At 37.0% G+C, this 9,836-nt stretch overlaps 1 protein-coding gene across 1 annotated transcript; it reads left to right on the top strand.

Annotated features, from left to right (window-relative positions):
- The first annotated feature begins 2,063 nt into the window (after window positions 1-2,063).
- On the top strand, window positions 2,064-2,882 carry LOC145099506 (uncharacterized). Its single transcript, XM_079037075.1, has 2 exons — window positions 2,064-2,423; window positions 2,502-2,882. Exons 1-2 carry the CDS (start codon window positions 2,064-2,066, stop codon window positions 2,880-2,882), a joined length of 741 nt encoding a protein of 246 aa, XP_078893201.1.
- Window positions 2,883-9,836: the final 6,954 nt, after the last annotated feature.

The following is a 9,836-nucleotide window of genomic DNA, read 5'->3' as shown; positions in this document are numbered from 1 at the left end:
CTTTTCTCCTCGGTTGTGGGGCTATGGGAAGTCAGGGTGGTTGGATTAAGTGAATAGTACGGACGACGCCTAAGGGATCGTTTGTATAGTTGTAAACTAGTCGTTTTCATTAATGCATGTTTATAACAATTCACAATCCATAATTAATCCAATGTCACTTGGAATTATCGAATACACACGTCACAACGGTATAATAAAATACAAAACGCGTAATTCAAAATATTAGGAAAACATCGGGTTTTCCTAGGATTTTCAATTCATACACCTACAAGATGCATACCAAGTCTAACAATTTTTTTTACATTTATAGAAACAAACAAGCATACTTACGGATCTTCACACTTTTTTACACGATACTCTTTTAAGAAAATATCGGATTTTCTGGTGGTTTTTGAAAATAATACAAACACTGTGTTTCAAACATTACTTATGAACTCACCAACATTTCATATGTTGACCTTTTTCAAAATACTTGTATTCTCAGGTAACAGGTAAATCGAAGGGAAAAATGTATTCAGTGATGTCTTGTTGTTTGTTTAACTAGTATCAAACAATCTAATTTTTGGGAATGTAATGTTATGAAACAATGTACTAAATGTAAACACTACTAGTTGTACTATTTCAATGCATGGTGATGAATGATGTTATGTTTCATGTATATTCACTGTGATGGTATTCAATTGAGTCACAACAGCCCTCGGACGTTTCCGCTGTCTGGTTCGGGGGTGTGACACAACCTTAATAAAATGAACTTATATTATTGATCTCTCTACAACTTATCCAGTTTCTGTAAAAGGCTCACGAGGACCCAAACACCTTGGGTTCCTAAATATGCTTAATTTTTGCAGGTTATTCGTGACGAACAGTTTGACACTAAATGGTATATCGACAGTGGTTGTTCGCGTCACATGACGGGAAGAAAGAATGAGCTAAGAGAACACAGAGAACTAAAGAATGGTGGTCTCGTGAAGTTGGGTAACAATGCACTTGGGAAAATCAAAGGGTATGGCATGATAATGAATGGAAAATTCTCAAGTCGCAAAGTGGCGTATGTTGAGGGACTAAAACACAACTTAATAAGAGTTCTGCAGTTGGTGATTGGTACAGGTCTAAAGGTCTCGTTTGATGATGAAGGATCTAAAATTATTAAAAATAATATGAAATCAGTGCTGCTTAAATCGAAATGTAAAGGCGAGATGTATCTAGTGGACATTAATACGATACGAGGGAAACCTTCTATTTGTTTGCACTCTAAGGCTGCAATAGACGATAGTTGGCTATGGCATACGAGACTTTCACACCTCAACTTCAAAGACATCAACAAGCTAGTTCTTGGTAATAACGTGTGAGGTCTTCCTCTCTTGAAATATGACAATGATCATCTCTGTGCCGCATGCAAAATGGGAAATAAAAGTAGGAAAGTCATCCAACCATAGTGAACACGAAGTTTATTGAGCCACTCAAACTACTCCACATTGATCTTTATCGCGCATATACAATCGAAAGTATTGGTGGACACAAATATATTGTCGTAATTGTAGATGATTTTTCTCGTTTCACTTGGGTGTTCTTTCGTAAGTAGAAATCTGAAGCAACTTTTACGCTCAAAGATTTCATCAAGCAGATTGAGTTACAGCTGCGAAAAGTGGTTCACAATGTTCTAAGCGACACTGGTATGGAATTTAAGAACCAAGCATTCGATGAATTCCTCACCGACAAGGGAGTATCTCACAATTTTTCTACTCCCTATACTCCACAGTAAAACGGAGTCATTGAAAGACGAAACCATTCGTTATGTCAAGCAGCTAGGACCATGCTTTCATTCACATCACTGCCTCTTTACTTCTGGGCTAATATTGTTACCATTGCTTGCATTACTCAATACAGATTGCTTCTTAATAAACGCTTTTATCTCACTCCCTACAAAATTATCAATAAACGAAAACCTAAGGTAAAGTTCTTCCATGTTTTCGGTTCCAAGTGTTTCATTTTTAGTTCCAAGGAACAATGAAGCAAGTTTGAAGCAAATGCTGATGAAGGCATTTTTTTTGGGATATTTTCTAATGTCGAAAGCATATAGGTTTCTAAACAAACAATCCAAAAAGATTGAAGAAACCTATTACATCACATTCTATGACAATTACTTAAAGAAGACACAAGCGAATGAAAGTCAAACTCAAGAGATCTCTCGTCAATCAAACCAAGTGACCATTCCTTTGGCTAATCTTTATGAAGAATTCATGCTTCTATTTGACAAACCTGAGAAATTCATTACATCTAAAGCAAAGGAAGCTGGCAATAAGGTAGACAAAGTGGAGAAGATAATTGATGACGCTGGAAAAGACAAGCGAAGTCAGCCATCAACTGGGAATCAATCTCAAAACATGAGCACAACTTTTCAGGAAGAGAATTTTAACACCAATGTAAGTCCTCAGGAGAGAACGAGTGATAGATTCTAGGGAGAGGGTTCATCATCATCTAGCTCACCTCTCCATGAGGAGGATCCGCCTTCAACAGTAGCACACGAAAGTTCATTCGACAAGAAGGACACGAATCTAGTCTTTGAGACGCACTCATCATTCGAGGGGGAGAATAAAGATGTGAATGATGATACGGATATTCAATCAGAATTCGAAGACGTGGATGTTGAGCTGGTTCCATCTTATGATCCAAATTATCCTCCTCTAGCCAAATGGACCAGGGATCACCCCAAAACTCAAGTCATTAGTGAATCTTCTACAGGTGTTCTTACGAGATCTCAGTTAAAAGCGAAACGAACTTCATTATTCTCTAAAGTGGAATTCTGCATGTTCAATTTGTTTGTTTCCAAAGATGAACCCAAAACCGTAAATACAGTTCTTTATCACTCCAATAGGGTGTAAGCGATGCAAGATGGAATTAATGAGTTTGAGAGAAACAAGGTCTGGAGGTTAATTCCTACTCCACCAGATACATCAGTTGTTGGTTTAAAATGGGTGTTTCGAAACAAAATGGACAAAGAAGGCAATGTTATAAGGAACAAAGCGAGACTTGAAGTTAAAGGATATTCTTAGGAAGAAGGCATCGACTACGAACAAATCATCGCACCTGTTGCAAGGTTGGAATCTGTTCGCATCTTCTTGGCATATGCAGCACACAAAAACTTCGAAGTATTTCAAATGGATGTTAAGTGTGCTTTCCTAAATGGAGAATTGGAAGAGACCGTATATGTAGACCAACCACTAGGCTTTGTAAACGAAAAGTATCCTGATCACTAATATATATTGAACAAGGCAGTTTATGTTCTGAAGCAAGCTCTAAGAGCCTGGTATGAAACTCTCACCCGCTTCCTTAAAATATCCAAATTTAAACAAGGTTCTATTGACCCAACCTTCTTTCGCGACAAAGATGGTGACCACTTAATGATTGTCCAAATTTATGTTGATGACATCGTCTTTAGCTCTACGAATCCTCGCTTAATAGTTGAATTCAGGAAGTTGATGGAAACTAAATTTGAGATGAGCTCTATGGTTCCAATTAACTTTTTCCTTGGTTTAAATATAAGACAGGGACCAGAAGACATTTTTATAAATCAGGAAGCATACACGAAAACCTTACTGACTAAGTTCGGTATGATGGGAGACTCCAAAGTGAAGGTTCCAATGGCATTCAGAATGAAATTAACTCCATCTCTGGAAAAACAGATGCTAGTATGACTCTCTATCGCCAATTGATAGGATCCTTAATGTATCTAACAGCTAGTAGACCAGATATTATGTTTTCCGTTTGTTATTGTTCTAGGTTTCAAGCAAATCCACATGAACCTCATATGGTGGAAGTTAAGAATATATTTAGATATCTGAAATGAACCTCTTCAAGCGGTATATGGTATCCTGCGAAATCTGGTTTCTTTGTACAAGAATTTTCAGATGATGATCTTCGAGGATGCGGGCTGGATAGAAAAAGCGCTACATACATTATGTAAATTCCTTGATGGCACACTTGTCGGCTGGCAGTCTAAAAAGCAAACATGCGTCTCATTGTCGACAGCCGAAGCTGAGTACATTGTTTCTGCATCTTGTACTTCTCAAGTCATTTGTATTCAGAGTCAATTGAGAGACTTTGTCCTGAACATGAAGCGAATCCCACACTATTGTGATTCTGAAAGCATAATTCACAATTGTCACAACCCAGGGCGGCACTCAAAAATGAAACACATAGCAATGAGGTCTCATTTTATCAAGGGTCATGTAGAAGATGTCAACGTTGCGATTCATTTCATTTGATCCGCCAACCAATTGGCATACATATTCACGAAAGCCTTGCCAGAAGCATCATTTAATAGAATACTCCAAGGATTAGGAATGATGGAAGTTGAATCACTTCCAAAACCACTTTCGTTGTAGCCCGTTCTCCTTTTGGTTACCTCTTCGCTTTCATTTTTATTTTTTGACAAGCGAACTAGACCGAATGCTCGTTCTATTTCATTTCTGATTTTTTCGGGAGACGAACTTAGACAAACGTTCGCCCCATTTCGTGCCTAAATTTTTTTTAAAGGCGAACTCTTGTGGTCTATTCTTTTTATATGTTGTATATTACGCTCGTTTTCTTTTATTAAAACTTTTCAAAATACAAAAATATTTACTTAATTTAAATTTTCTTCTTTCAAATCTAAAATATAAAAATATTTTCTTTATGTTTTGTTTCTTTCTTTTTCAGAAATTATCAAAATACAAAAATATTTTCTTTTCTTATTTAATATTTTTCTTTGAGTACCATTTCAGGTTACATTGCAAAAACGAATGATGGGGCAGGTATATTTTCCATATCTTTGTACAAGCTAAGTGTCCCTAGAAGCATGTTGTTGCATGTTGTTCTAAGCCTCAAAAGATTTAATGTGAAGCCATAGTGAATTGAATCTACCATTCGTTCCTTCCAAACTAGGCTGTTAAATTCACATTAGTCACGAGCTACCTTACTCTTCTCATCTTGAGTTAAGAGTTATCTGCTTGGTCATATTCGCATAGCAGAGGTACATTTACTTCTTTGGAGCCACCTTCACTTTTCTACATTTGCCTTTATACTCATACATGTAACCCTTGAGACTCTCAGCTATACCATTGAGGTTTATGGTTATGAAACATCTGAGTTAATGATCTTAGCTTCGTTCACCATGAACTAAGTGAAACCCAACATCCATCACCCTTAATTGAATTAACGGTAAACCAATGAAAGTTCTAGATTTTCACATTTGTGGACTGTGCCACGAAATCTCTTTTTCTTTTTGCGTGATCTTTATGAATTGTTCTCAAACCAAGACTTTTCTACCAGTAAGAGTTTTATTTATTTTTGAGATTTCACAATAACGCTTAGTCACTAAAATAATTCCAAGTCTACTCGTTCAATTGACTACACTGGTCACACGAGTACTTCATTCAACACTCAAACTTATATGAAGTTCATTTTTTGATTGAAGATTTAGCCACCTTTTCATCCTAACTTTAAAAGATGCCTTTCATTTTTTCTTAACCAATATATGATCGTACTTCAATGGGAAACCACACAGACACTTCTTCATCTCTCTTGACTTAGAAGGAAGAGATAGTGCCCGGGATCCACAATTTCATGTCTTTATTTACATCACTTTAATCCCATTGTTATAATTTTCTTTATTTCCTTATCTTTGGCACACTCGTGCACGAAGATCTTTATGATTTTCCAAAAGTCTATTCGTGACACTTATGGCATTTTTTAGTTTCGCAAATTCGCTTTTATATGCACTTATGAAGTTTGTTTCTCAAAAGCAAAAGCTCATTATTTTGTAACATTTGGGGATAACCATTGCCGACGCGGCTATTGAAGATAAGATTTTGAAATAAAAGGCGCGTGGAATTCAATTCGGTTCCTATTCTTACACCGCCTGATGTCACCTAAGAACTTGTCAGCCGCTACAGTTGTCATATAACGTTTTTCTAGGCGTCCAATCAGGGGTCGTCACGCAATTGTCACTTCGTTTCTATCTTTCACTATAAATAGAGCTATTCATCAACGATTCAACCTTTACAACTCTCAAAGATTTTATGAACCCTAAATAGCACTTTCTCTCTCAACTGTTCATCTCATTCTCCAACCTGTAATAATGGTTGACTCTTCCTCCATTCAAGAACAAACTGCTCAGTCATCTCTCCTCACTATAAAACAGAATCAAAACATGATTCTCGACTTGGCTCCTTTCAAATATGATGCATGCATGTTGCCAATCGTCGAATGCCTGAAGTACTCACCTTTGGTCATTGCTCTAACGAAAGTCAAATGTGTTCCGATGTCACTAATGTCCAAAGCTTATTCTATAGCCGCCTACGTCAAGGAGGAGGAAAGAATTGCCCTTCAGGTATTTGACATGAAAAATTCACTCACAAAGGCTACGTTTTTCTCTCTTCTAGGGCTTGCTCATAATGATTCAATGGTCAACCTTGATTCGATCTCCGCTGCTCAAATCATCGACATGTTCTTGTTGGATAAGGTGTCTAAGTCCATAACTATATCGGGCCAGTACTTGACCCAACCCGGCATGGTCCATTTGGGTTGCATGGCACCATGCAATTGGATAGACTAAATAAGTGAAATAACACTTGGAGATTATTAATATATTATAAGTTATAATATATTAATAATATTATTTGATTAGTTTGATCAAGAATTAATTTAGAATTAATTAAGTGATCAAAAGATAACTAATTAAATATATGGGTTGATAATGTAAATCATTCATATCTTGTATAGTGGGCTAAGAGGCTCCATGGATTATCAAGTTGGGTTCCACCCATAGGATGCTCCATGGGAGTTACAAACCCATGGGTCATGGAAATGAAGAGTCATGACACATTAGGGTTTACATGGTGTAACCCTAGATGTGTCTACACTATATAAGAGTCCTATTCTCCACCAAAATTGGCTACACATAAGAAACTAGAGGGCTAGGCCGATTTCAAGAAGTGTGTATTCTCTCAAAAGTCTTTCCAAGAGCATTTGGTGTTGTGTGAAGCATTTGAGGCATCACACTTGGGGTGCTAGGCTCACAAGGTTTCAAGGATCATAAGCAACAACAAGGTAAGTTATTCTATCTTTCATTCAAGTTAAAAATTGTTCCCCATGTATGCTAGATAGGAATATAACCTTGGAATTCAACTTTACATGATAATTAGACAAACATAGATCCAAGGTAATTAGGGTTGCATGCACACTTAGGAAGTGTTAGAATGCTCAAAACCCATCAATGGTATCAGAGCCTAGGCTTGTTTGTTTGTTATTTGTGCTTAAAAGTTGAAAAAAAGTCGAAAAACTTGTTGTCTGCCTGATGAACTCGCCAAGTCCATGGGGGGACTCGCCGAATTCACTTGTATCTTCAACCTACTCGCCGAGTAGGTTCATGCACTCGGCGAGTAGGAGCCACAGAGTGCAGATTTTCGACTTTAGTTGCTGAAAATGGACTAGAAACATTACCCTAAACTGTTTTGGTACTTGAAAACTTGTTTTAGATGGTGTAATTTCTTTGCTAATCCATTTACAACAACTAGTTATCAAAATTACGAAGTTTTAAGTGTAATTTTGATTCATGAAAGTGTTCATATTCATGTTCTTGATCTTATGATGTTTAGATGATCCTAGGAATTATTTGTAACCTATGTGGTATTTTAATTCTTGATCATAATGTGTTTTAATGGAGTCCATAACTTGTCCTCAAGTTATGGAAAACCATAAGTCACTTGAGTTGAAACCATTAAAAGAACATAAGGGTTAGAAAAATGAAGAGTCTTCATTTTATTACTCTATTAAACTCATAAGTTACAAGAAATGAAAATTTTTGTAAGTTTACAAAACTTGCCCTCAAGTTTTGGAACAAGTAAAGTCATGTTAAAAAACATTAGTTCCAACCCTTAGAATTTTAAAAGTTAAAATTCAACCCTTATACTTATATTATTATGATTTAATAATTATATATATATATATATATATATATATATATATATATATATATATATATATATATATGTATAAGAACAAAGTCGTCTTACCGCTAGTACGCCTCATTCACGAATCCAGTCTATAAGGTGGGTATAAGGTTGTTGCCTATAAAATGGCAACTTAATGGGTGTCCACTCTCACCCACCGCTTGCTTGACTGGTGGAGGGTCGTTAGCCGAACGGGTAAGACAAGGACTTATAAATTCTCATTAAAAGTATGATGAATATTATAAAGTAACTAAATGTTTTATTAAATTCCCAATCTTAGTTACTTTAGGAAACATGTGAATAAGGTGCTAATCCATGAAATTACACTTTACACTTTGTTTAAGTCGTTGGTGGAGCGTGTGTGGTTAACCGACACACTAACTTGGACTTAACAAGGTAGGTAAAGGGTGACTTAAGGTTTATTATAGTATCAATGGAGCGTGTGTGGTTTACCGGCACATCGATTGAGTGATAAACTTTAAGGGTACCAAGTGATTTGCATGGTTACTTCACACCTCGTTTTGTGATCCTCGGTATCCCAATCATAAAACTTGGAGGGCACACTCGAGATTAAAACATGCCTTTGAAAAGTTCATTGAATCTCAAAGAATCTAGGAATTTCTAAGAACCAATCAAAAACCTAATATTTAATATTTCGGTTTTCGTGGTGGAAATTGGTGAATCGTCATTCACCTACCTTTCAAATATGTTATAGCTTGGATTACGGCATACCTCTTCTAAGTTATAATATATTGTGATTGGGTCCTAGCCTTAATATTACATTTGGGTGTTTTATTAAGGACTCTCTTAATATCTAAACTAGTCTTGTCCTTTTCTTTCAGATGTCTTCAAACAATGCTGCTTCTGGCTCTAATCCTAATGGCTCCTTTACCCTTATGAACTTGTGTGGGAAAGTCACTTTTGATGGATCCAACTTCAATGAGTGGATTAGAAACATCAGGATGATTACCCTCTACCAGGACAAAGAATATGTCCTTGACAAGGAGCTTAAGGAGATTGATGAGACCATTGTAACTCCCTAGGAGATCGCTGACTTTCAGGCACATAAAAGGGATGCTACGAAAGTGGCATGCATCATGATGGCCACGATGACAGCGGAACTCCAAAAGTCTTATGAGGATTTCTACCCTTATGAAATGCACCAGGATCTGATGGAAAGATACGATCAAAGTGCAAGACAAGAGAGGTATGAAATCATCTGCTCCATGATAACAACCATGATGAAGGACGGGGAATCCGTCACGAGCCACATGCAGAAAATGCAAAGGTATGTGGATCGGTTGCTGAAGGTTAATGTGAACTTCCCTGAGGAGCTTGCAATAGATATCATTTTGCACTCCTTACCATCGTGCTATGATCAATTCCGCATGACATATCACATGAATAAGGAAGAGGTCACACTCAGCAAACTTCAGGGACTTCTCAAGACCGCTGAAACAAGTCTTAAGGGGAAGTCGGTTGTTAACACTCCTACTCCAAACTCCACTCCGGTTTTGGCAATCGTGAAAAGTCGAGGGAAGATGAGAAAGAGCTTTCCAAAGGGTACCAAGGCTCGGACCCTTGATGGCTCTTCTTCAAGTGGAACCAAGAAAGGTTTCGTCACTCCTTCTTCTGACCCAAAAGAGGCTGAATGCTTCTATTGCCATGAAAAATCACATTGGAAGCGGAACTGCCCAAAATACCAGCAAGATGTGAAGGATGGGAAAGTTAAACTCAACCATGCAGGTATTTACACTATCATTTCGAATAACTCACCCCATTCTAAATCTTGGGTCCTTGATATCGGTTGTGGTATTCATATTTGTTGTTACTTGCAGGGACTAA

Source organism: Lactuca serriola, chromosome 4 (genome assembly GCF_051521515.1).
Source record: "Lactuca serriola cultivar US96UC23 chromosome 4, Lser_US96UC23_V15, whole genome shotgun sequence".
NCBI lineage: Eukaryota > Viridiplantae > Streptophyta > Magnoliopsida > Asterales > Asteraceae > Lactuca > Lactuca serriola.
The sequence above is the reverse complement of the archived record's forward strand: the minus strand, read 5'-3'. Positions and strand labels throughout refer to the sequence as shown.

Coding starts and splice junctions, on each gene's coding strand:
- LOC145099506 (XM_079037075.1), top strand. CDS start 2,064: ATGTCGAAAGCATATAGGTTTCTAAACAAACAATCCAAAAAGATTGAA. Junction 2,424..2,501: donor AAGAGAATTTTAACACCAAT/GTAAGTCCTCAG, acceptor CTCCATGAGGAG/GATCCGCCTTCAACAGTAGC.